The sequence below is a fragment of the Taeniopygia guttata genome, chromosome 30, assembly GCF_048771995.1.
Source record: "Taeniopygia guttata chromosome 30, bTaeGut7.mat, whole genome shotgun sequence".
NCBI classification, from domain to species: Eukaryota; Metazoa; Chordata; class Aves; order Passeriformes; family Estrildidae; genus Taeniopygia; species Taeniopygia guttata.
Genome location: NC_133055.1, coordinates 2,387,407 through 2,413,462, shown reverse-complemented (window position 1 = coordinate 2,413,462; position 26,056 = coordinate 2,387,407). Strand labels below are relative to the sequence as shown.

The following is a 26,056-nucleotide window of genomic DNA, read 5'->3' as shown; positions in this document are numbered from 1 at the left end:
GGCACTGACTTCCTCCTCACCTGCCTCAGTGTCCCAGGGCGCCTTCCTCTTCTTCACAGCCTTCTCCTCCATTTGGCAAAGGGCTCGGGATGGGAAATTCTGTTTTGGGAGGAAAACAAGGGATGAGCACATTCAGTTTTGTCCTGGTTTGAAGGCAAACCAGGGAGAGAGTCTAAACCAGAATGACAATTGAGGAAGAAAATTAAATCAAGGCAATGATACAGAAACAAGGGCTTAATCGGACAGAGTCAGGATATACCCTGACACCCCGATGGTCAGGGTGGTGGTAGCAGTCTGATGAAATGGTGGCTGCAGTCCGGCTGGAGTGATGAACGTGATTCCGTCAAAGCGGTGATCCGGTAGAAGGGTCTGGTCTTCCTCTGAAGGTCCAGTGGTGCTTATGGAGCTCTTGTCCTCTGGGAATGCAGTAGGCAAGGTGGTCGTGGTGTTACAAGGGTGAGATTATATCCAGGTAGGAATGCTTGGTTCCTCCCCCTGGGCGGAGCATCCCACAATGGGATGATGTAATTTTATCAGCCCTGCAGTGACACTCAATGGCCCATTAACAGAAGATGGCCCCCGGAGGGCGTTATCAGGGCTGAGCCATGGAAGAGATAAAGAGCACTGCCCCACCTGTTGATAACATTTTATGAAGATGGTGACTGAAAACACTTTTGGTTACATCTGACACTGTAACCTGAAACAGTGAGGCAATCCCTGCTCGGGGTGGGGGGTGAACACCACCCCCCTTACCCAAACTGGCTCAGGTGTAAAACCCCCACCCTGGGAAGGCCACGCACACAGGGGACAATGTCACACTTGCCCTGTCCCAGGGGAGATCTCTTTCCCTGTCACTCCCCTGCTCTCCCCCCTTTTCTCTTTCTTTCCGTCTCTCTCTACCTCAAAAAAATCCACTTAAATTTGGTGACCTTTGCACCTTAATTGGGGCAGAGGCGTCTCTAACCATTTTATTAACCAGCTTGCAACATTATTTTGCACAGTGAGTTCAGGGCACTGCTGTCTGACCCCAAGTGCCTTTGACATCAGCCTGGTTCCCTCCTATGAGGAGGTTCTGCCTCTTTCTGGATGAACTCTTGGAAACTTGGATGCAGCTTCCTCTGAGCAACTTTTGGGAGAACTTATGAAGAAAATGGCTGTTGTGGGTGGCCAGTGTAAAGAAAATACATTCCTGTCCTTCCCTGAAAAGTTCATTAAAGTCACTGGAGGAAAGGGAGCAAATCATACCAGTGAAACTGACCAGAATCAGTCACCCCAAGGTGAGGAACACAAGGCTACTAAAGTCCTACAAGAAGCCCAGCTCAAGTAGCCAAACTCCCGAATAATTAGTGAATTCGCAGGCTTGGGGGCTTTTCCAAATATGAGAATCATTATTTTCTTCGTTCCCGTCACCTTTGTGACAGCTCCACAGAGCTTTCCCTTCCTTTTAATAATCTGTATTGGGCCAAATTTCCATGTCTCTTTTTTAGAACCTGCCAGCATCTGAGTTGGAGCTGTGCTGGAAGTGATGGAATTTGGAATTGCCACAGAATTGCTTCTGCTGCTGGTTTATTAATGTTTGGGATTTGTTTGTGTTTCCATCACAAGTGACTTGTGGGAAGAGCAAATCTTCCTCAAGGCATTTTATGGAGGGTTAAGTTTAATTTCTGCTGAGTTTGTTTTGTCTTGTGCCCAGGGGATGCTCAAGGGATCTCTGGTTTTGGTTTGGCCCTAATTTTCTTCTGATTTGTCTTTATCACTTAAAAACACCTGAAAAATGCCTAAAAAGAGTATTGATCAGAGATGTCAAAAGTCCCACCATTTAAGAGGTATCTGAGACAGGATTTATGTTTTGGGAGCGTATTCTGGAGGATTTGTGGGTTCTTGGGGAATATCTGGTAGTATTCTCCATATCTTTGCACTCCAAAAGCCAAGGTGGATTGATCTGTCACCTCAAAATGACTCAATGCCACTGGAAACATCTCAATCTTTCCCCAAAATTGCTCAATCCCACCTCAAAATGGCTGGTTCTCACCTCAGTCCCATGCAAGAATTACTCAGTTCCACAGCCTCTAGGGTGAGATGGGGTTGGAAGGAGATCAGGAGAAGTGAGATCTAAATTTGAGGTTGTGGGATTAAGATTGTGTGGGTCTGGGTGGTTGTGATTTATTTTGATAGTAAATAAAACTTCCAGAATTATTGATTTCTGTTCCATTCATTTTCTGTCAATTTTGGTTTGCTTTTCAGAGTGCTGCCTTCTCAGCTGATTTTGTTTGTGACCTCCTGTCCCAGACTGAAAAGCAAGATGTGTTCTATTTGCCATCTGTTTGGCAGTTGTCCTGTGCTAAGTGGGCAGTTTTTCCTTATCTCTTCTACAATCAATCCTCCCTCAGGGCAGACATCTGCTGATAATGGGCTATTGAATGTCACTGCATGACTGATAAGAACTGTAACATCCCACTGTGAGATGCTCCGCCCAGAAAGAGGAGCCAAGCATTCCTACCTGCATCTAGATTTGAGATTCTGGCCCACCAACAAAGCTTTTTCTGGGCTGGATTTCTCAGAGGAACAGCTGCCTCTTCCTCTTCAGAAGAAGACACCCTTTTCTACAGGATCACTTCTCCAACAGAACCACACCTGACACTGCAGGAGGACTGCAGCCACCATTCCAATTGGACTGCAGCCAACACCCTGTCCAACAGAGTGTCAGGTTGTATTCTGACTCTGTCAGTGTTGTTTTCGTTTACTGCATTGTTTATTTTATCTTTTTATTTTCTTCCCTAATAAAAAACTGCTATTCCTGCTCCCACATTGTTACTAGAGAGGCCCCCTTAATTTCAAATGTATAACAATTCATAAAGAAAGAGTCTACATTTTTCCATTTCAGGGGAGGCCCCTGCCTCCCTTAGCAGACACCTGTCATTCCAAACCAAAACACCTCCTTTCTCTCCTGCCTTCCTTCGCCTGCTCTGTTTCTCTCTCTGTGTCTCCCTTGACCCAGGGCAGCTCCCACCAAAGGCCCTGCCCTGATTTAATTCCCAATCCATGAGCTATGACAACCACGGGTGAAGTTATGAAGGCTGGCAGTGAAATGTCCCTGTAGGATCCTGCTCCACTTGGCTTTTGGCTCTTCCATAAGAGCTTTGCCTTTAAGGGCAAGAACATATTTTCCTGGCTGGGAACTGGAATTCCAGCCCCTGGGAGTGTGCGCCATGGATCCCAGAGGGGCATTCCCGAGGCTCCCAGGGTGCTGCTCCTGCCGTGCCTCCCAAGGAGCTGTGCAGGGCAGGGGACAAGGTGCAGCAGCTGTGTTGGTGCTGCAGTGCCACAACAGCCCCTGGTTCCAGGAGTTTCCGCACTGCCAACAGCGGTTCCTGGGTTCCATGATGCCCTGCTGTGTCCCCATGGATATTTGGTGTCATGAAGTTCTTCAGTGTCACAATGGCCACCTCGCTCCATGAGCTTCTGCAGTGTCCAAATGGCCTCCTTGGATGGGCAGTGTCACCATGGACCATTGGCTCCATGCAGCCCTGCTGGGTCACCATGGACTCCTTGGTTCCATGAGGTTCTGGGGGTGTCTCCATGGTCTCCTTGGATCCACAGTGTCACAATGGACCACTGGATCCACATGGCCCTGCTGTGTCACCATGGCCCCTTGGTTCCATGGGACCCCAGGGTCACAATTGACTCTTTGCTTCGTCATCCTATGGGAGAGAACTGTCCTTCTTCTCCCGGGGCCTACGGTCAAAACCGGGATTCCTTCCCCAAATTTCCTTATATGCAAAGATTTTTCCCCGATGAAATCTGCGAATAGAAACAGGTCGGGCTGCCTTGGCCACCCAGGGGCCACCTCTCATCTGCCTTTCAGACACTGAGTCCGTGTGCTTTTCTTGCTTAAAAAGCATCCATCTCGACCAGGCACCCATGGCCAAAATTTGGGATCTGCCTCCCAAATTCCCTATATACAAAGATAGCTCCCAGAAAAATGATGCCAGGAATCACAAGTCTGGCTGGCCTTGGCTTCCTGAGGTCTGGCACTCATGTTCCTCTGAAACACTGGGGCTCTGTGCTTTCCTTCCTAATGAAAAGAACTCTTCTTCCTGTCCAGGCACCCATGGCTAAACCTGGGATTCCACCTCCAAAACTCAGTACATCGAAGGATTGCTCCCAAGTGAAAGCTGCCAGGACAGACAGGTCTGGCTGCCTTTGGCCTCTGGGGGGCTCCTTCTCATCAGCTTTTGAAATACTGGAGCTCAGTGCTTTCCTTCTAATGGAAAAGAACCTTCTTTTTTCTAAAGGTGTCCGTGGTCAAAACTGACATTCTTCATCCCAAATTCCATTAATCCAAGGATTACTCCATGACAAGAGTTTCCAGGAGAAACAGGTCTGGCTGGCTTGGCCTCACAGGAGCCACTTCCTCTCCTCTCCTCTCCTCTCCTCTCCTCTCCTCTCCTCTCCTCTCCTCTCCTCTCCTCTCCTCTCCTCTCCTCTCCTCTCCTCTCCTCTCCTCTCCTCTCCTCTCCTCTCCTCTCCTCTCCTCTCCTCTCCTCTCCTCTCCTCTCCTCTCCTCTCCTCTCCTCTCCTCTCCTCTCCTCTCCTCTCCTCTCCTCTCCTCTCCTCTCCTCTCCTCTCCTCTCCTCTCCTCTCCTCTCCTCTCCTCTCCTCTCCTCTCCTCTCCTCTCCTCTCCTCTCCTCTCCTCTCCTCTCCTCTCCTCTCCTCTCCTCTCCTCTCCTCTCCTCTCCTCCTCTCCTCTCCTCTCCTCTCCTCTCCTCTCCTCTCCTCTCCTCTCCTCTCCTCTCCTCTCCTCTCCTCTCCTCTCCTCTCCTCTCCTCTCCTCTCCTCTCCTCTCCTCTCCTCTCCTCTCCTCTCCTCTCCTCTCCTCTCCTCTCCTCTCCTCTCCTCTCCTCTCCTCTCCTCTCCTCTCCTCTCCTCTCCTCTCCTCTCCTCTCCTCTCCTCTCCTCTCCTCTCCTCTCCTCTCCTCTCCTCTCCTCTCCTCTCCTCTCCTCTCCTCTCCTCTCCTCTCCTCTCCTCTCCTCTCCTCTCCTCTCCTCTCCTCTCCTCTCCTCTCCTCTCCTCTCCTCTCCTCTCCTCTCCTCTCCTCTCCTCTCCTCTCCTCTCCTCTCCTCTCCTCTCCTCTCCTCTCCTCTCCTCTCCTCTCCTCTCCTCTCCTCTCCTCTCCTCTCCTCTCCTCTCCTCTCCTCTCCTCTCCTCTCCTCTCCTCTCCTCTCCTCTCCTCTCCTCTCCTCTCCTCTCCTCTCCTCTCCTCTCCTCTCCTCTGAAACACCGGTGTTCCGTGCTTTTCTTCCTTTGGAAAAGGACCGTCCTTCTCCCCCAGATGTCCATGTCTGAAAGTGGGATTCCACCTCTAAAATTCCCTATATCCAATGGTTGCTCCCAGCCAGAATCTGCCAGTACCATCAAGTCTGGCTGGCTTTGGCCTCTGGTGGCTGCCCCTGCCACCCTGGGGCTTGGTTCTTCCCTTCCCATGGAGATCACTGTGACACTGTGGGCACCTCATGGAGCCAAGGGGATCATTGTGGCACCACTGGAGCCCATGGAACCAAGGGGCCATGGTGACACCACGGGGCTTCATGGACCCAGAGACCATTATGACTCTGTGGGGCCTGATGGAACCATGGAGACCATTCCGACCCTTCAGGGCCTGGTGTCACCAAGGGGGCATTGTGACACCTCAGGGTCTCCTGGAAGCCAGGGACCATTGGGACACTGTGGGGCCCCATGGAACTGAGGGAACATGGAACAGGTCTGGCTGACTTGGCCTGCCAGGGACCACCTGACAGGTCTGGCTGATGTTAGGATGTCAATGCCTGCTTCTCATCAGCTCGTGGAGCACAGGGGGTCCGTGCTTTCCTTTCTATGGAAAAGAACTTTTCCTCTTTTCAGATGCTCATTGCCAAAACTGGAATTCTCCCTAAAAAATTCCTATATGCAAGGGTATCTCTGAGAACAAAATCTGGCTGCTCTGGTTGGCCTCTGGTGGTCACGTCTCATCCCTCCAGGAAACATTGGCACTCTCTTCCTTCATTCCTGTGGAAAAGAACCGGCTTTCATGTCCAGGGCCCATGGCCAAAATTAGAAGTTGGCCTCCCAATTTCCATATATCCAAGGATTGCTCCCAGACAAATGTAGCCAGGACAGACAGGTCAGGCTGGCCCTTTGCTCTGGTGTTTTTCTTAGACTCTGAGATGAATGTTTTTATTGAAAACACCTTGGAGAGAGCCCAGAGATCTCCCAAGGTGGGGTTTTGAGGCCTCAGGCACATGACCACTACATATGAACAAAGGAGCTCTGTGCTTTGTGCTGTTGTGGTGGTTTTCTATCATGGAAGTGATGTCCTGAGAGAAGCTTCTAGAAGTTTCCTCTTTGACAAAAAAACAATCAGTAATTAGCTTTGAGAGCTGACAATCTGTTAAACCACTAAGCAAACTGCAGATGCCTCTGTGCAGACACAAGTTTAAGATGAGAAAGCCTGGCTGGGTCTCTCTCCCCTCTGGCCCCAAAGAGGTGCCAAGGCCAGCCCAGCCCCGTCTCAGCCTTCTGGCCTGGCTGCTGAGATCCTGGCCCTGCCCCAGCGCGGCCCAGCCTGACACAGCCCCAGCGCAGCCGCTGCAGAAACCTCCATGGGAAAACAGCTCCGGCCGCAAGGACCGAGCCCGGCCGGGCTCACGGAACCATCTGCAGCCCCGGGCAGATATTGACTCTGCCAGTGCTGCCATCCTCCCTCCAGTGAGAGAAAAGGACACAGGGCAGGCACACAGAGCAGCAACATGAACCCACTGAGGTCAGTGAAGAGGAAGTTGAGTCCCAGATGGGAGGGATGACGAGATGCCTTGATCTTGGGGCTGAAATCCTCTGCTAAAGCTATGGAGAAGGATTTCATTGATACATCAGACTCTCTTTTTCCCTATAAGGCATTGAAAAGTATGGGGAGATGACTTGTTTCAGCAAAGGCCTCCACGCTAAAGTAAGCAAATGTTGAAGTAGCTGAGATCCCATGAGAAGTTTGAACAGAGAAAGAGAGAAGAGTGATGAGACCCTGTGCCCTCAGGGAGAGAAGAAGACCTCTGTTCCCAGAGATGATTTCAGAAGCAGTTGAAGAGAACCTCTGGTCTTGAACAACTCATCTTTAAACTAATACCCCATAAGCTGACATGGCCCATAAACACAGCTGTGGAAAAAGCTGTGAAAAAATGGCAGGGATTTCACTATTACACTTTTTCCGAGTGGCTGCTATTCATGGAATTTGAGAACCACAAGAGAACTGTTTCCTTATGGAGAAGTCTCCATAGCAAGAAAAAGAGACTCCTCACCCTAAGTGAAGTGAAGAAGGACTATTCTAGAGGTGGTAAACTGACTGAAATTTTAGGGTTTGTCTCCTTACATTGTCAATAAGGAAGAAAAAGTTGTGGCGAGAAGATGAGTGTTCTGAAAGTTTTGTGCTGATTCTTATTACTCTTTCTTTTAGTTACTGCTAATAAACTTTTCTATATGCTGTTTTAAAGTTTTGATCCCACTTTCCCTTTCTCCTTATCCTACCTCACAGCAGGAAATGAGTAAGTATATTCTAGTGAGTGCACTGGTAATTAGACAGCACTGAACCCACCACACTTATTGATATATTGCCCAAGAAATCCCAAAATGGTGAACCAAAACTACTACAGAAACTTCCTGATGAACTGCCCCAGACCAGAGGGAAAACAAGGCAGAGCCATGGTTTGTCAGGAGTTGCCTGAACCTAATGAGCCTCATGGTGCATTTGGAGCTGAGCCCTGGAACCTCAGGGCCTGAGAGGAGATTGCACAAACCTTTCCAGGAGTCAACAGCAGAAGAAAACCCCAAACTGTCTCAAAGCATTAATGGGTGCCACTGAGGTCCATCCCCAACACAGGCTCCTCATGGACTCCTTGAAGGAGAGAATTGGAGACTCAAAATGGCACAAAAACCTCTCAGTGTGGAAAGGAAAATCCAAAGTACCTGAAAAAAGTTTAGTATCTCAGAGTATTAATGAGCCCCAGTGAGTGTCAGTACAAAGCTCTCAAGGGATTCGTTAAAGCAGATAATTGGGGCCATGATTGCACAAACCTCTCACAGAGTCTGTATCAAAAGGGAAACACCAAGTACCTTAAAAGAAATGAAGTTCTGGGAGCATGAAGGAATCCCCAGGGCCATTCCTGACCAAGGCTCCCCAGGGACTCCTTCCAGCAGATCCTTGAGGCCACTGGGATGTGGGCTAGGGGGGGATGCTGAGGGCAGGACCAGGGGGTGACAGTGCCCAGCCTGGCTGGGGCTGTGCCAGGAGGCCCCAGGGCCTCAGGACAAGGTGTCTCCTCCCAGCCCTTGGTGGCACAGATCCTGCTGTGCCCCAGGGCACCAAGACTTGGCTTCTCTTTGTCCCCACCTGTCATCAGTGCCTCCAGTTCTCTGCTCTGCCTGGGGCCTGGGGACACTTTCTCAGTCGTGTCCCTCAGTGGGACCCATTAAAAGTCCAAGAAACTTTGGAGTTGGATTCTGACTTGGAGTTCTGGAGAGGTTTCTGCAGCTCCCTCTCAGGACCTGATGTTCAGGGCCTGAGCACAAAGCCCCAGAGGGTTATTAAAGTCCTTGTGCTGTGTCTGTGCTGCTGAGCTGGGCCAGGCTCCTGGCACAGAGGGTGATCTGGCAACCAAGCAGAGCTTCAAAAGCACATTTCTCTTGCTGAGCAGCTCTTCTCCCAGCCCAGCAGGGCTGGGGCACTGCCTGCAGCCAGCCCAGGCACAGCACAGAGGCACAGAGAGCTTCAATCAGTCAGGGCTGGGAAGGGGCTGAGAAGTGCCTGGGGCAGAATCACTGCCAGCCCTTGGCACAGGAACCTCTGGCTGCAGGACAGTGCAGCTGCAGCTCCTGGAGTGATCTCCTAAAGCTGGAGCATCCCAATGCCCACAGACCCTGTGAGTGCATTCTCTGCTCATCTCCTGTGCAGAGCAGCCAGGGGTGCCCAGGGCTGTCCTGCAGAGCAGGGTCCTGCAGCCCAGGGCGCTGTGCTGGGCCAGGGACTCTGCTGCCTGCCAGGGACAGCTCTCAGCCGGCCCTGGAGCTGCTCCCAGCGCTGGCCAGGAGCTGTGGGGGGAAGGAGCCACCCTGAGCAGGGCAGGTGCTGCTGCTGAGAGGGGCTGGGTGGGGCAGGGCTGCTCCCAGCTCCAGACCAGCCTGGGCACAGCTCCGGAGGACACTTCCCAAAGAAGGTAAGCCTGGGATTGCTGTAAAGGTCAGGAGCTTTCCTGAGAGTGTTTTCAATTTCCTGCTTGGAGCAGGATGGGAAATTTGGGGTGATGACGAAAAGTATTTTGCCTTTTATACATTTTTCAGATATCTGTAGCTCTATAAATTACTATTATATAGTTATAAAACTATAATACTTACTTAACTCTATTAATTAATTAACTCTATTAAAGTACTATTATGTTCTTATTTTACTGTAATCCTTAACTGACTCTAGTATGTTTCCTGCCTATCTCTCAGATTTTAGAACAATAAGCTGACTGTCTAAATACATTCCTGAAATATTGTATAGTCTTATTATCAGGAAGAGTTCCTACAAGAAGTATATTTTGGTTTTTCACAACAATGTAAGCAATCATAAATAAAACTGGGGCAAAGAAGCCCTTGGACCTACTCCAATGGGTTGAGTCAGGGGTGTGTAACTGGAGCAACTGAATCTCCTACTGGATATTTCTGTTAAATATCCCAATTAATCAACCTTATTACCTTGTTGAAATCAGCGGCTGGGTGTGCCCCATTCCTGCTGGGACACTGAGAAGCTTCCAATAAAGGTCTGGTTTTTACTTTACTATTCTAACACTGTTGCAAGGGGTTTCTCTCTCCTTTCATTATAGACAACAGGGGGATGAGAGAAGCAGAACAGGAATTGTAATCCCAGAATCACAGAACATTCTGATCAGAAAGGGACACACGGGATCATCAAAGGAATGTTTGAACATTTACAGAGACTCCAGAACTGTGACTTTGGGTGGTCAGTCTCTCTGCTGGGAACCTCCCAAAGGGCCTTCAGCCACTCCTCAGCCCTGGACAGCAGCAGCATCACCTCTGCAGGGCCCAGCAGGGCTCTCCTGAGCTGCCCTTGCCCAGCTGCACACAGAGCCTGCCCCAGCCAGGGCCGTGCACACAGGCAGGTTTCTGTAGGGCCGGGCCGAGGGCACACAGGGTGGGGTGGGCTCTGTGAGCGCTGGCAGGGACAAGGCACCTCTCAGGAGGGAATGTCCAGGCCCAGGGAGATGCTCAGGGAAGGAGAGGGGGCTGAACAGAGCAGTGCTGGGGGAACCAGCCCATCCAGCCCCTCACCTGCCCTCAGCCACAGGGAATCCTTTGCCTCTCACATCTCTCAGTGGCAAACTCTGAGTGCAGCAGGAATGCTGGGGATTTCTGACCTCAGAGAGACAGGAATGGTGAGTGGGTAGGAAATCAATTCCTAAAACTAACTCCTGCTATTTCCCTTAGAAGTGTGAGTGCAGATGGTACCAAGGCTTCCTGCAATAGGAATTACTCCCCTGACAAATCCTGAATATCCAGCCTTGTCCCTCTGCCACAGGGCCACAAACCCAGGGCAGCGGGGCAGGGATGGCTCCTCGAGAGCCCCCATAAACAGGCCTGGCTGCTCCTGGCACACTCAGCCAGCACAACTGGAGCTCAGGCAGAGACCTGGGTGAAGGTTTTCCCAGAGCAGGAACAACGGTGGGTGAGTCCCAGCAGGACAGGCTGCAGGGAATGGCCCAGGTTTGGCTCCAAACAGCCTCTCCTGACTTGTCACTGTCCTTTCTCCATGAACAGGTGCCCACGTGCAGCCACAGCAAATGTCCAACAGCAGCTCCATCAGCCACTTCCTCCTGCTGGCACTGGCAGACACGCGGCAGCTGCAGCTCCTGCACTTCTGCCTCTTCCTGGGCATCTCCCTGGCTGCCCTCCTGGGCAACGGCCTCACCATCAGAGCCGTAGCCTGCGGCCACCACCTGCACACGCCCATGTTCTTCTTCCTGCTCAACCTGGCCCTCAGCGACCTGGGCTCCATCTGCACCACTGTCCCCAAAGCCATGCACAATTCCCTCTGGGACACCAGCACCATCTCCTACACAGGATGTGCTGCTCAGCTCTTTTTCTTTATGTTCTTCATGTCAGCAGAGTATTTCCTGCTGACCATCATGTGCTACGACCGCTACGTGTCCATCTGCAAACCCCTGCACTACGGGACCCTCCTGGGCAGCAGAGCTTGTGCCCACATGGCAGCAGCTGCCTGGGCCAGTGGCTTTCTCTATTCACTGCTGCACACAGCCAATACATTTTCCCTGCCCCTGTGCCATGGCAATGCCCTGGGCCAGTTCTTCTGTGAAATCCCACAGATCCTCAAGATCTCCTGCTCCAAATCCTATCTCAGGGAACTCGGGCTCATTGCTGTTAGTGCCTGTTTGGTATTCGGATGTTTTGTGTTCATTGTTTTCTCCTATGTGCAGATCTTCAGGGCTGTGCTGAGGATCCCCTCTGAGCAGGGACGGCACAAAGCCTTTTCCACCTGCCTCCCTCACCTGGCTGTGGTCTCACTGTTCGTCAGCACTGGTGTATTTACCTACCTGAAGTCCCCCTTGATGTCTTCCCCATCCCTGGATCTGGCCCTGTCAGTTCTGTACTCGGTGGTGCCTCCAGCCCTGAACCCCCTCATCTACAGCCTGAGGAACCAGGAGCTCAAGGCTGCAGTGTGGAGACTCATGACTGGGTGCTTTCAGGGACATTGAACTGCTGGCCAATTTCTGCAAAACACTTGTAATAAAAGTTGTCTTTTGTACTTCTTGTTGGTTTAATTATGGGGATTTTTTTTCTTTGTTGTTCTTTTTTCATGTTTTCCACAATAAATGTCATTTTTGGTGCCATTTCTCATTTTGTTTGTGTCCACCTTCCCTATTGCAACAGACCGTGTCAATGAGGGGCTGCACTCTCAGGGGCTTTAAAGGAACTAAAGGATATCCCAGAAGAGTTTTCTGCAGAGATGCCCTTTTGTTGCCTTCCCTGCAGCTGCAGCAGCAATGTCTGTGTGCAGAGCTGGGGGCAGATCAGTGCTGGCACAGCAGCTCTGCTCCTGCTGGCCACACCATTCCTGATCCAGGCCAGGAGCCATTGGCCTTCTTGGCCACCTGGGCACACGGCTGGCTCATGTCCAGCCTGCTGTCCATCAGTCCCTGCAGGTCCCTTTCTGCCTGGCTGCTCTCCAGCCACTCTGTCCCCAGCCTGTAGCACTGCAGGGGTTGTTGTGACCAAAGTGCAGGATTCGGCTCTTGGACTTGTTAAACCTCACCTTGTTGGATTTGGGCCCTGGATCCAGCCTGTCCAGGGTCCTGTGCAGAGCCCTCCTGCCCTCCAGCAGATCAACACTCACACCCAGCTTGGTGTCATCTGCAAAGATGTCCTTGGTTCCAAGGGGCCCCTCAGCATCACAATGTCCCTTTGGTTACACCAGGCCCTGCACTGTCACACTGGTCTCCTTGGTTCCATGGGGCCCCAAAATGTGACAATGGACTCCTTGGTTCCATGGGGCTTCACAGTGTCACAATGTTCTCCTTGGTGCCACAGTTTCACAGTGGCCCCTCAGTTCCATGGGGCCCCAGGGTGTCACAAAGGCCCCATGGTCACATGAGGTCCCACACTGTCACAATGCTCTCTGTGGTTCCACAAGTCCCCTCAGTGTCACAATGGACTCCTTGTTTCCATGAGCCCACACAGTGTCACAGTGGCCTTCCAGATTCCTTGAGGCCCCAGAGTGTCACAGTGGCCCCTTGATTACACAAGGTCCTGCAGTGTCACAATGTCCCCTTGGTTCCATGAGGCCCCGCAGTGTCAGAAGGGCCCCTTGGTTCCACTGGGCCCTGGACTCTCCCAATGCTCTCCTTGGTTTCGCAGTGTCACAATGGTGAAACCCCTCGGTTGCACGAGGCCCTGCAGAGTCACAATGGTCTCTGTCAGTCCTGGCAGCTTCTGTCTGGGAGCTATCCTTGGGTATAGGGAATTCTGAAGGCAGATCCCCAATTTTGGCCATGGGTGCCTGGTCAAGATGGATGTTTTTTTCCCATAAGAAAGAAAAGCACATGGTTCCAGTGTTTGAAAGGAACATGAGAGGTGGCCCCCAAGTGGCCAAGCCTGCGAGAGCTGTCTCTCCTGGCAGATTTAATCTGGAAAAAATCTTTGCAGTTAAGAAAATTTGCAGAAGGAATCCCATTTTTGGCCATAGGCCCCTGGAGGAGAAGGACAGTTCTCTCCCATGGGAAGGAAAGCCCAGATCCCCAGTGCTTTCGGGGCAGATGAGAAGTATCCCTCGACATGCCAAGGTCAGCCAGACCTGTCAGGTGGTCCCCAGGAGGCCCAGCCAGCCAGACCTGTTCCATGTTCCCTTGGTTCCATGGACCCCACAGTGTCACAATGGTCTCCTTGGTTCCATGAGGCCCTGGAGTGTCACAATGTTCCCCTTGCTTCTGCAGTGCCACAATGGCCCTGTGCTTCCATGAGGCCTTGCAATGTCACAATGGCTTCGTGGTTCCACAGAGCCCTGATGTGTCACAATGGCCCCTGGGCTCCGTGTGCCCTCGCTGTGTCACAGCGGCTCCTCTGTGACACTCTGGGCTGCACAAGGTCACCATGGACCCTTGGTTCCTTGGGGTCACCGAGTTCACAATGGTCTCCTTGATTCCATAAGGCAGCACAGTGTCACAATGGCCCCTTGGTTCCATGAGGATCTGCAGGGTCACACAGGTTTGTGACATTTGTCCTTGCTGCCCCTCACATCCCCCTGCCCCACAAACAGCCCCGAGCCACCCGTGAGGGACAGGCCCTGCTGTGCCAGGCTGGGCTCAGGGCTTGGCCTTTCTGCTTCCCCCAGCCAGCCCAGGCCTTGCTCAGCATTGCAGTTCCCTGCTCTGAGCCTTGGGCTCCCTGCAATCCTGGCCTCAAGGATCTGCTCTCACCAGTCCCTGGGGAGCCTTTGGCAGTCCCTGCCCTCAGTGGGGCCCAAGGGACTTGGAGTTTTGCTCCTGACTCCTTGAGCAGCTTCTTCAGCCTTCTCTCAGTGCCTGAGGGTTCTGGACTCAGTCCCAAATCCATGGTGGCGATCATCAAAATACAGAAAGCCCTCACGTGTGCTTTGTCTTCATTAAATTGTTTTCAGCTCTCCAGGGCTTGTGCAGCTGATTTAAGTCAGTTTGGAGTTCTTGTAAGGAGGAAGATTTCCAAGTGCACCTCATGACCTTTTTTTCTTCAATCAAATGTGTATTTTTTTATTTTCCAGTTCAGAGAAGAGCTGATAGAAGCATTCCCCAGGTGATCTTGATGCTGAAGGTCTCCTTAGGAGGTCTGGGCATGTACAAGAATGAGCCCCCTGAGGGCTGACCCTGTTTGGACAAGCTGCTCCTCACCCCCAGCCTCACCATGTCTGACATCACTCACCTGGCACTGACATCCCTGTGCCCTGCAGCAGAACCTTGTCCCTGAGCTCTGCAGCTCCATGTCCCAGCCCATTGCAATGTGTCCCACCTGCTCTCCTCAGGGCTCTGCCTGCACACAGGCCCAGGAGAAGTTTTCCTCTTGGGAAAGAAAGAATGGAAAAGCCTGAGCAGGTTTCCTAAACAACAAACCCCACTCAGGAGCCACCTGCTCAGTACAGGCTGCCTGGAATGGTGTCACCTTTCTACCGGTGACAGTGTGACCAGAAATGATCTCTGGAAGCAGAATTCTCTGAGTCTCCCAGTTGAATTCTCTGTCCCACTCCTTTCCCTGGATCTCTGTTTCAGATTGAAGCTGCTGGTGCCATCCTCACCTTTAACCTCCCTCTGGAATGCAAACAGGTGTTCCCAGGTGTGTTAAGCAGGATTTCCTCAATGTTTCTATAAATCTTTTGTGTCCCCCATGGAATGAAGGGGCCATTTTGGCACTGAGGGGGTGACGTGGAAGCAAGGAGACAATTGTGACTCTGGGGTCCCATGGAACCAAGGGGCCATGGTGACACAGCAGGGCCACGTGGATCCAGTGGTCCTTTGTGACACTGTGGATCCAAGGAGACCATGGAGACACCCCCAGAACCTCATGGAACCAAGGAGTCCATGGTGACCCAGCGGGGCTGCATGGAGCCAATGGTCCATGGTGACACTGCCCATCCAAGGAGGTCATTTGGACACTGCAGAAGCTCATGGAGCGAGGTGGCCATAGTGACACTGAAGAACTTCATGCCATCAAATATCCATGGGGACACAGCAGGGCATCATGGAACCCAGGAGGCCGTGGTGGCACTGCAGCACCAACACAGCTGCTGCACCTTGTCCCCTGCCCTGCACAGCTCCTTGGGAGGCACGGCAGGAGCAGCACCCTGGGAGCCTCAGGATTGCTCCTCTGGGATCCGTGGCACACACTGCCAGGGGCTGGAATTCCAGTTCCCAGCCAGGAAAAGATGTTCCTGCCCTTGAAGGCAAAGCTCTTATGGAAGAGCCAAAAGCCAAGTGCAGCAGTATCCTACAGTGACATTTCACTGCCAGCCTTCATAACTTCACCCATGGTTGTTGTAGCTCATGGATTGGGAATTAAATCAGGGCAGGGCCTTTGGTGGGAGCTGCCCTGGCTCAAGGGAGACACAGAGAGAGAAACAGAGCAGGCAAAGACAGGCAGGAGAGAAAGGAGGTGTTTTGGTTTGGAATGACCGGTGTCTGCTAAGGAAGGCGGGAGACTCTCCTGAAATGGAAAAATGTAGACTCTTTCTTTCTGAATTGTTATAAATTTGAAATTCTGGGGGGCTCAGGTAAAAATATGGGAGCAGGAATAACAGCTCTTTATTAGGGAAGAAAATAAAAAGATAAAATAAACAATGCAGTAAACGAAAACAACACTGACAGAGTCAGAATACAACCTGACACTCTGTTGGTCAGGGTGTTGGCCGCAGTCCAATTGGAATGGTGGCTGCAGTCCTCCTGCAGTGTCAGGACTGATTCTGTTGGAGAAGTGATCCTGTAGAAAAGGGTGTCTTCTTCTGAAGAGGAAGAGGCAGCTGTTCCTCTGAGAAATCCAGCCCAGAAAAAGCTGTGTTGGAGGGCCAGAATCTCAAATCTAGATGCAGGTAGGAATGCTTGGCTCCTTCCTCTGGGTGGAACATCTCACAATGGGATGTTACAGTTCTTATCAGTCATGCAGTGACATTCAATAGCCCATTATCAGTAGATGTCTCCCCTGAGGGAGGATTGGTTGTGGAAGAGATAAGGAAAGACTGCCAACTTAACACAGGACAACTGCCAAACTGATGGGAAATAGAACACATCTTGCTTTTCAGTCTGGGACAGGAGGTCACAAACAAAATCAGCTGAGAAGGCGGCACTCTGAAAAGCAAACCAGAATTGACAGAAAATGAATGGGACAGAAATCAATAATTCTGATAGTTTTATTAATTATCAAAATAAATCACACCCACCCAGCCCCATACAATCCTGATCCCAAAACCTCAAATTTGGATCTCACTTCTCTCAATCTCCTTCCAACCCCATCTAACCCTGGAGGCGGAGGAATTCAGTAATTTTGGCATGGGACTGAGGTGGGAACCAGCCATTTTGAGGTGGGATTTAGTAATTTTGAGGTGACAGAGCAATCCACCTTGGCTTTTGGAGTGCAAAGATGTGGAGAATACTCCCATATATCCCCGAAGAACCCACAAATCCCCCAGAATATGTTTCCAAACCGTAAATTCCACCTCAAATAACTCTTAGATGGAGGGACTTTTGGCATCTCTGGTCAATACTCTTTTTAGTCATTTTTCAGGTGTTTTTAAGTGATAAAGACAAATCAGAAGAAAATTAGGGCCAAACCAATACCAGATACCCCTTGAGCATCCCCTGAGCATTGGACAAAACAAACTTGGCAGAAATCAAACTTAACCCTCCATAAAATGCCTTGAGGAAGATTTGCTCTTCCCACAAGTCACTTGTGATGAAAACACATCAAATCCCAAACATGAATAAACTGAAAATAGAAGCAATTCTGTGGCAAATCCAAGTTTCATCAGTTCCTGCACAGCTCCAGCTCAGCTGCTGGCAGGTTCCGATAAAAGGAAAGTGGAAATTTGGCCCAGTACAGATTAATAAAGGCAAGGGAAAGCTCTGTGTAGCTGTCACAAATGTGACAGGGATGAAGAAAATAATGATTCTCATATTTGGCAAAGTCCCAGACCTGTGAATTCGGGAGTTACTTGGGAATTTATCTACTTGAACTGGGCTTCTTGTAGGAATTTACTGCTCTTGAATTCCTCACATTGGGGTGAATGATCCTTGTCAGTCTTGCTAGTGTTATGAACGAGCACAATAGGCTTTCCAATCCAATTAAAAAGATTTATTAATGGTAGGAAACGAAAGCAAATCAGCGCTGGGCGGCAGTCATTCCAACTACCGCACCTTCGTTCCCCCATTCCCCCCCAACTTATTGGGTCTTCTCTTCCGGATGTGTGACGTTCTGGTGTCTTTTCTGCGCAGGTACACCCTGTTGCTAGGTGGTCGTTTTCTGCCTCTTGGTGGTCGTGGGATGAAGGCCAGTAGTCTTCCTCAAGGTTGTCCCTGTGATCTGGGAATCCTCTCAAAACAAGAAATGTTATCTCTAGGCACGTTTACTTGCATTCCACAAGAGTACATGTTTTGCTAAGTCTGTAACGGAACTGTCCTTGAAAGATATTCGCTTAGGTGCTTAGGTGCCTAGCAACATCAACTCCCTAAATCAGTTTCAACTCCCTAAAACAGTTTGTAACGGAATTGTCCTTGAGAGATACCCACTGGAATGCCTGGCAAAATGAGAACATATTCAGACAAGTGAAAACTCTAAGTAAAAATTCTATTTTATGGATGTAAAAACTCTATATTATGAACAAAAAGGCCTTATTTTCCTAACAATATCCCCCCTTTTTATTTTAACCCTCTTTTTGTTCACTAAAGCGCTATAATTCCCTTTTGCTCAATTCTAAATAATCTTCAGTTTCTACTCCGCTAAGTGGCTCGTACTTTGATTTTACCATCATTAAATGTGCAGCTTCTAACCTATTCTTCGCTATTGTAATAAGCTTGTTAAGAATACATGGCCCAAAAGTAAGTACTAGAATTAGTAAAATTACTGGTCCTGCAAGGGTGGATAATAGAGTGGTTAGCCAGGGAGAATAGGTGAGCCAGGATTCATACCAACTCTGCTGGGATTCTCTTTCCCTTTTTCATTGTTCTATTTGTTTGCGTAATTCAGCCATCGTGTCTTTTACAATACCCGTGTGATCTACATAAGTGCAGCATTCTTCTTGCAAAGCAACACACAGCCCCCCTTGCTGTAAGAATAACAAATCTAATCCCCTTCGGTTTTGGAGGACTACCTCAGAAAGGGATTTTACTGATTTAACTAGTTCACTTGTGGCTTTATCTATTCTACTCAGATCTTCATCTACAGATGTGCGCAGAGCTTTCATACCCTGGTTTTGACTTACTAAGGAAGCAACCCCTGTTCCTACTCCCGCTCCTCCTATGCTGAGCAAAATTGCTACCGTTAGTGCTGTAAGTGGTTCCCTTTTAGCCAGGTAGTGTTCAGGGGTCATCTGATGTTCTAGTACGTATTCTTTTGGATGGTATACGATTCTGGGGATTATTAGAACTTGAATGCAGAAGTCTGAATTATTAAAGGCTTTTACCAATAGGCAGGGTGTAACTCCAAGTTGTTGACATACCCATTTAGTATTGACTGCTGGCATAAGCCAATCAGAAGGCTTGTCTGTTCTGCTAATGCTCATTGTTGTGTTGCAGAGGTGTCGCATATCTGCTGGAACTTTCCCTACACACCTTCCTTGTCCACTAACCTGGGACAGTGTAATGCCTGAAACACTATCTCCTCCCTTTCTCCAGAGACACTCCTTTGGATTTGTACCATTTATTTCTCTTGCCTCAGATGTAATCCCAATAGCTTCATAAAAGGGTGGATTTATCATATAGCAAAGCCAACATCCCTTGGTTAGGTTAGGATAAGTATGATTCAAAACTCCAAAAGTAGCTTGCATAATTTTCCATAAGGTTGTATACTTCTGCACTAATATCTGAGGTTCTTGATTACCTTTGTTTGATTTTATAACATTATCTCTGGTTTTATTACTCTCCTTTAAGTCATTGCTTATTACTGGATTTGGGCCTATAGGACTAGGGTCATGTGGAGCTACCTCCTTTTTTATTTGTATCAGATTCCCTGGATCATGTCCTTCTATCCAATGCCTAACCCCCCATGTTTTGCCTATTAACCAACCAGAATCACTTGGTTGAGTGACATTTAGGTAAAGAAAGGTGCAGTTCCCAAGTAAGTTTTTCCCAGTCCAAGGCCACTCTCGTGGTTGTTTACACCCTGCTGGTCCATGCCCTACCTTTAAATATTTGTCTAATCCTCCACCCGGAGCCCACGCTGATGCTATTGTTTCACAGCCCCAATAGGCGCAGTAATAATGTCTAGGGTAATTACAGTATTGCTTCCCTGGGTTCGAAGCAGGGCACATATAGAAGCTTGTTAAATTTAACAGCTGCCCCCATTTTAAACTTCGAGTTAGATCACAAATCCCAATCTTAAAGCTCGGTGCTCCGGGTCCCGTTATTGTCTGTAAAATATGACGGGTATCGTGATCCTCCCATCTGCTTAAGGTCCATTTAAAGGGTTCATGTATATTAACTGTGGCACTCTGGAGGGGAAGCCATACAAACATAAAAACCCATAGGATTGAGTGATACGCACTGCAGGGGAGGATGTTATTTATCATGCTCAGTTTTACATTCCCATTTTCCCTCTTTCCGTTGTTACCATTTTCATACTCATGATGATTTACGTTCTTTTTCAAGGTTTGGGAGGGCCCCTCATCCCCACTACCTACCTCTCTGTCTCGCCTGTCAACTTGGTTGCTACAAGTTACAGGGTAAGCCATCTTCTCGACAGCAGAGATATTCTTCAGGGGTGGGATTGTTCCCTCTCTCCCACTTTGACCTCCGGGAGTTCCAGTTTTTCGCATTCAACTGTGGGGTGTCGCACCTGAGCCTTTTGACTAATTTGCGACACTTGACCTGGACTATATCCGTGAGGAATGGACCCAGGGGTTCATTGGAATGGTAACAGTGGAATTCAGGGTTTATTCCTTTTACGAAAATCTCCCACCACTCAGGGGATCCTTTAGTCAATTCCCGAGTGGCAACCTTGTAATTTAGTACTTCAGATGTCAATTTGCGCTGCTCCAGCCAGCAGCGTTGACATACACTTTTTGGAGCTCTCCCCTTTCTGCAGTGAGCCCACCACAATCCTTTACAGATTTTGCAGGAAAAACAGGCAAAAGGGTAACAATGACAATCTAACCAGCTACACTTTACTCTAATACTTTGATGTTCAGCATGGCCCTCCCCTTCCCAAGGTTTCTGCTCTTTTTCAAGTCGGATGAACCGATAAAAGGGCTGCTGGGCTGAATCCTCTAGACGTTTACAGTATCCTGGGGGTTTTGTTTCTCCCACCAGTTGTACTTGCAGTCCCCAGTTATCTCCAACCCAAATGTCCTTAGAGTTGATAGTGTTCATGAAAATTATTTGTAAGTCCTTTTTACTGTTAACTTTAAATCCCCTGGCTTCCCGTCAATTTTCCAGCTCGTTTCCCTGGAAGCTGTATGGAATCGAGTTGGATCCACCGGCCCCTTTATTCTGCTAGCATGAGTCCATCCCTTCTCTGCTGTGCGGACTGCGGAGTCAGTGGTGATTAAAACCAGATATGGTCCGTCCCACTTTGGGGTGATTGAATCTTCCTTCCAGCTTCGGATGAGGACCCAGTCGCCGGGTTGTACCTGGTGTAACATAAGATCTAGGGGTGGTCTTTGGGCCCACATCCCCTTTTCCCATAACTGTTTTTTATATTTCATTAAAGTGGTTAAATATTTATTAATACTTTGATCAGTAATGTTAGGATTAGTTTGAACTTTTTCTAGGGAATAGGACATCCCATACAACATTTCAAATGGGGACAGTCCTATATCAGCTCGTGGCTGAGTTCGAACATTTAATAATGCCAACGGCAGACATTTTATCCAGGATAGTTTAGTTTCTAGTACTAATTTGGTGAGTTGTTTCTTAATTTCTCCATTCATTCTTTCTACCCTCCCCGAACTCTGTGGATGCCAGGGAGTATGTTGTTCCCATCTTATGCCCAGAGCTTCTGCTAGCATCTGTGTTATTTTTTAAGTAAAATGGGGGCCTTTATCAGAGTCTATCGTCTCTGGGACCCCATATCTAGGTATTACTTCTTCCAGCAAGGCTTTTGTTACTGTCCGAGCTGTCTCCCTGGCAGTGGGGATTGCTTCCACATAATGTGTTAAATGATCCACTATAACCAAAAGATATTTCAGTCTCCCTACCTTGGGGAGCTCAGTAAAGTCTACTTGCAGATTTGAAAAGGGCTTCTTTGCCACTGGCCTCCCACCCAGGGGCAGTTTCCTTAGATTTTTTCTGTTTACCCGTAGACAGGTTGGACAACTCCTAGTAATCCCTTTCGCTAAGTCATGTAGGCCCACCGTCATGTAATGGGTGGCAAAGTGATCCACCAGTCCTTGAGCGCCCCAATGTGTTCTCTGGTGTAATTTACTGAGCATCCGCTGGGCTATGGCTCTAGGTAGAACTTCCCTCCCATCCTTTAACAGCCATTTCCCTGATTCTTCTTTTATTCCTAATTTTGTAAGCTTCTCCTGTTCTTCTATTGTAAATATCAGCTTATCCTGGGTAGTCGACTCAGGGTCTTTTGGGGTATCTACAAGGTCTTTCCTAACTCCCTCACTTAAAGTTAGTGTTTTAATAATTGCAGCTTTCTTTGCCTCATAATCTGCCGCATTGTTACCCCTACTACGGTAATCCATTCCCCGTTGATGCCCTTTTAAATGGACCACCGCTATCCTTGTAGGGCCTCTCAAAGCCCTCAGGAGGGCTACTATTAGTTTCTGATGTATTAAGTCCCTTCCCTGTGAGTTCACGAGGCCCCTTTCTTCCCATAATTTCCCAAAAGTGTGTACCACCCCGTACCCATATTTAGAATCTGTATAGATGGTCCCCTCTTTTCCTTCTAATAGCTCCAAGGCTCTTAGGATAGCGTATATCTCGCAGGCTTGGGCTGACCATGTTTTGTCTAGGGCTCCAGATTCGATTACTTCTAGGTCAGGCCCCCCCACTATGGCATATCCTGATCTTCTTTGACCCTCGACTACTCTGGATGATCCATCAACAAACAATTTCTCTCCAGTTTCTAATTCCTCTTCTTCTAGGTCAGGTCTAATTTTAGTTTGTTCTTCTATAGTGATTACACAGTCGTGCATCAGTGATTCAGTTTCAGGCTCTCCGAAAAGGAAGGAGGCTGGATTTTGCAGAGTGGTGGTTTCTAAGGTAAAATTAGGGGTTTCTAATAAAATCCCTTCATATTTCAGGAGCCTGGCATCAGATATCCATTTATCTGCTTTCTGTTGCATCACACTCCGTATGTTATGTGGAGTTAATACTTTTAAAGTAGCATTAAAAGTGATTTTCCGTGACTCTTCTACTAGTGCTGCACACCCTGCAATTATTTGCAGACAGCTAGGCCATCCCCTACTCACGGGGTCTAAGATTTTAGATAGATAGGCAATAGGTTTCTTTTTCCCTGCCCAATCCTGAGTAAGTACCCCGTACGTTACCCCATCTGTGGTATTAATGAATAAAAAGAAGGGTCTTTTTAGGTCCGGGAGGCTCAAGACTGGAGCGTGGACTAAAGTCTCTTTTAATTCTTGAAATTTAGATCTTTCTTCTTCTGTCCACTTAAGGTGACCATCCTGGGTAAGTTTGTGATATAAAAATCTTGCTTTCCCACTATAGTTTTCAATCCACTGTCTACAATATCCCGTAAGTCCTAATACTTGACGAATTTGTCGTTTATTTTGTGGTAGAGGGAGAGACAGAATTGCTTGCACCTGGTCTGGGTCAATCCTCTTTTCTCCCTTTTTCAAATAATGTCCCAGGTATTTAACTTCCTCTTCTACAAATTGTAACTTCGCTTTGGAGACTTTTAACCCCTTTGATCCTAAGTAATTTAATAACTTGATACTCTCCTCCCGGACTTTGTCTTCTTCGTTCCCTGCTATTAACAAGTCATCCACATATTGAATTAGTTTCACTTCTGAGGCTGTCTTATAATCTTGTAAAACTTGTTCTAGGGCTTGCCCGAATAAATTGGGGGATTCCGTAAACCCTTGGGGTAACACAGTCCACCGAAGTTGCTGCCGCCTTCCTGTATCGGGGTCTTCCCACTCGAAGGCAAAATAATCTCGACTAGACTCGTCTAGATGGCAAGCCCAAAAAGCATCTTTCAGATCTATAACACTATACCACTCGTTCTCAGGTCCTAGTTTGCTTAAAAGAGTATAGGGGTTTGCCACCACTGGGAACCGAGCTACGGTTCTCTTATTGATTTCCCTAAGGTCATGCACCAATCTGTAGGATCCATCTGCCTTTTTTACTGGGAGGATCGGGGTGTTAAAAGGCGACATACATGGTTCTAGCAGTCCTTTGTTTAACAGCCTTTCAACTTCAGGTTTTAACCCTTTCCTCCCTTCTAGTGAAATTGGATACTGTTTTATTCTTACCGGGACCTCGGGATTCCTGATTTTTACTGTGAATGGGGTTATATTTAATTTGCCCACGGTCCCTGGATTATACCATACTTCAGGGTTTATTTTCTCTTCGTCTTCTAAACGGAGGGAACAGAGTCTAATCTTTAACTCCTTCTCTACTACTTCAATTTGAATTCCTAATTCAACAATCAAGTCTCTCCCTAACAAATTGTAGTCCGCTTCAGGAACTAATAGGAAATCACCCACCCCCATTTTAGTTCCCGATTCTACCATCACCCCTTTAATAATTTGTACTTCAAATGGTTCCCCCTTAGCCCCTATTACCGTGGCTGTCTGTTTCGATAAATTACAGCCCTGAGGCAGAAATTGAATAGTAGATCTTTCTGCCCCCGTGTCGACCAAGAAATTTATTTCCTGGCCCTGGGGACCCACCTTCAATTTTATGAAGGGCTCTTTTTGATGTTTCCCGGTCCCCATAAAGTAGAACCCCTGACTCCCCTATTCGATTTTGAACTCCTCCTCGTCCTTAAGCCTCCTTCTGCACTCCTTTTTGAAATGTCCCTTCTTACCACAATAATAACACACCCTTTCTCCTACCTTTCCCTTGTCACCCTCCCTATTCCGAGTGACTCTCTTCTGTCCTTCCTCCGCCCGCCTGCTTTCCCTCACCGCAGCAACCATCATTTTCACCTGCCTCTTCTGACTTTCATCCTCTCTTCGGACATAAACCTTCTGTGCCTCTCGCAATAATTCTGCTAAACCCCTGTCCTGCCAATCATCCATTTTCTGTATCTTTCTCCTAATATCATCCCAGGACTTAGAGACAAACTGGACTTTAAGAATTGCCTGTCCCATTGGGTCATTCGGGTTTAACCCCAAGTACAGCTGAAAACTTTTCCTTAACCTCTCTAACCATTCAGTGGGGGTTTCATCCTTCTTTTGTCTGTCATTAAATGCTTTATTTATATTCTGGCCCCTAGGAACGGACTCTTTTATGCCATCAATTAATATGGTCCGAAAGTCCCGCATGTTAGCTCTATGGGCCGGATCCTGGTTATTCCAATTGGGATTCTCGAGAGGCCATTTGGTATCGGCCCGCTGCTGGGCATGTGCAGGTTGAGCATCCCAGACCCGCATTCCAGCAGTTCTTATCATGTTCTTTTCCTCAACCGTGAATAAAATGTTAAGTATAGATTGTAATTCCTCCCAAGTATATATATTAGGACCTAAAAATTGATCCACCCGCTCTGCCACGCCCAGGGGGTCTTCTAACAAATTTCCCATCTCCTTCTTAAAGTCTCTAACATCCCCTGAACTCAAGGGCACCGAAATGAACCCAATCCCCGGCTATGGTCCCCCCATAGGCATTTCCCTTAAAGGAAATAGTTTGCCTCGCGTCTTACTTCGGGTAAGGGGACCACGCGAGCCTGAGGGTTGATCAGAGTCTGAGTCTGATTCTTCCTCATCCGATTGTGGAGGAGGAGGGGGTGCATTCGGCGCAGGGGGAATGTAGGGCGGGGGTGCAATAATTACTTCTTCGCTCGCCCCTTCTTTTTCTTTCCCCCTGAAACCCCCGAGAGTTTGAACACGAGCACCTCCGGTTTTTCTGTCCAGACTTGGGCATAGGCACTCTCCTCAGGGTTAGGAGGTTGTTTAGTGTTTATCCAACCATTTAACAGTTGCTTTACCCAGTCCTCTGAGGACCCAAAGATGGGCCAAAAAACACCTTTAGAAATCTCTTGTCCTCCCCATACTTCTATACAATAGTGTATCATCTTTGCTTTATCCTTCCCAGGTGCTCCTGGAAAGTGCTCCCAATTTGTCAGCATAAACCCTAAGGGACTATCCTTAGGAATTGGGGGAAGTTTTACCCCCACCGGGGAGGGGGATTTACTCTTACTCTTCCCCTGCCCCATGTCCTCCGGAGTACCTTCAATCACTCACGACAGCACAATCGCTTCCCCTGGTTCGTGGCCCAGGCCCTCGCGAGCTCTGGAAAACGCACTACTAAGGGTCCACACTCACTTGGAGAATCCGGCTGCCGGTTCTCCTCTCATTCACACACACACTCGCCGTACTCCGGGATCCCGAACCCCGCCCGGACGGGTCCCTCTATATTTACGCGTCCTGCGTCTTCGTCCGGACTTTGTGCACAAAATTTAAGGGGTACCCTGGGCCCGCTTCCCTTTTTTGCTTTCGCTTTCTAGGCTTTTAGGTTCGTCGGTCGGGATGAGGGTAGAAACCCCGGTCTGAGTCCGCTCAAAGGAGCGGAATCGTGGCGCCCCTCTCAGAGAGAGGTTCCCCAGATCCCCGATCCGAGTCACGGCACCAAATTGTTATGAACGAGCACAAT

At 48.8% G+C, this 26,056-nt stretch overlaps 3 protein-coding genes across 3 annotated transcripts in view; 2 read left to right on the top strand and 1 right to left on the bottom strand.

The window, feature by feature from the left end:
* LOC140680256 (uncharacterized) overlaps positions 1 to 26,056 on the top strand; it is a 1,118,524-nt gene that overhangs the window by 815,593 nt on the left and 276,875 nt on the right. The window lies entirely within an intron of this gene.
* LOC105760196 (uncharacterized) overlaps positions 1 to 26,056 on the bottom strand; it is a 448,806-nt gene that overhangs the window by 266,706 nt on the left and 156,044 nt on the right. The window lies entirely within an intron of this gene.
* On the top strand, positions 10,868 to 11,800 carry LOC140680942 (olfactory receptor 14A16-like). The gene has a single exon (XM_072919833.1). It carries the CDS (start codon positions 10,868 to 10,870, stop codon positions 11,798 to 11,800), a length of 933 nt encoding a protein of 310 aa, XP_072775934.1.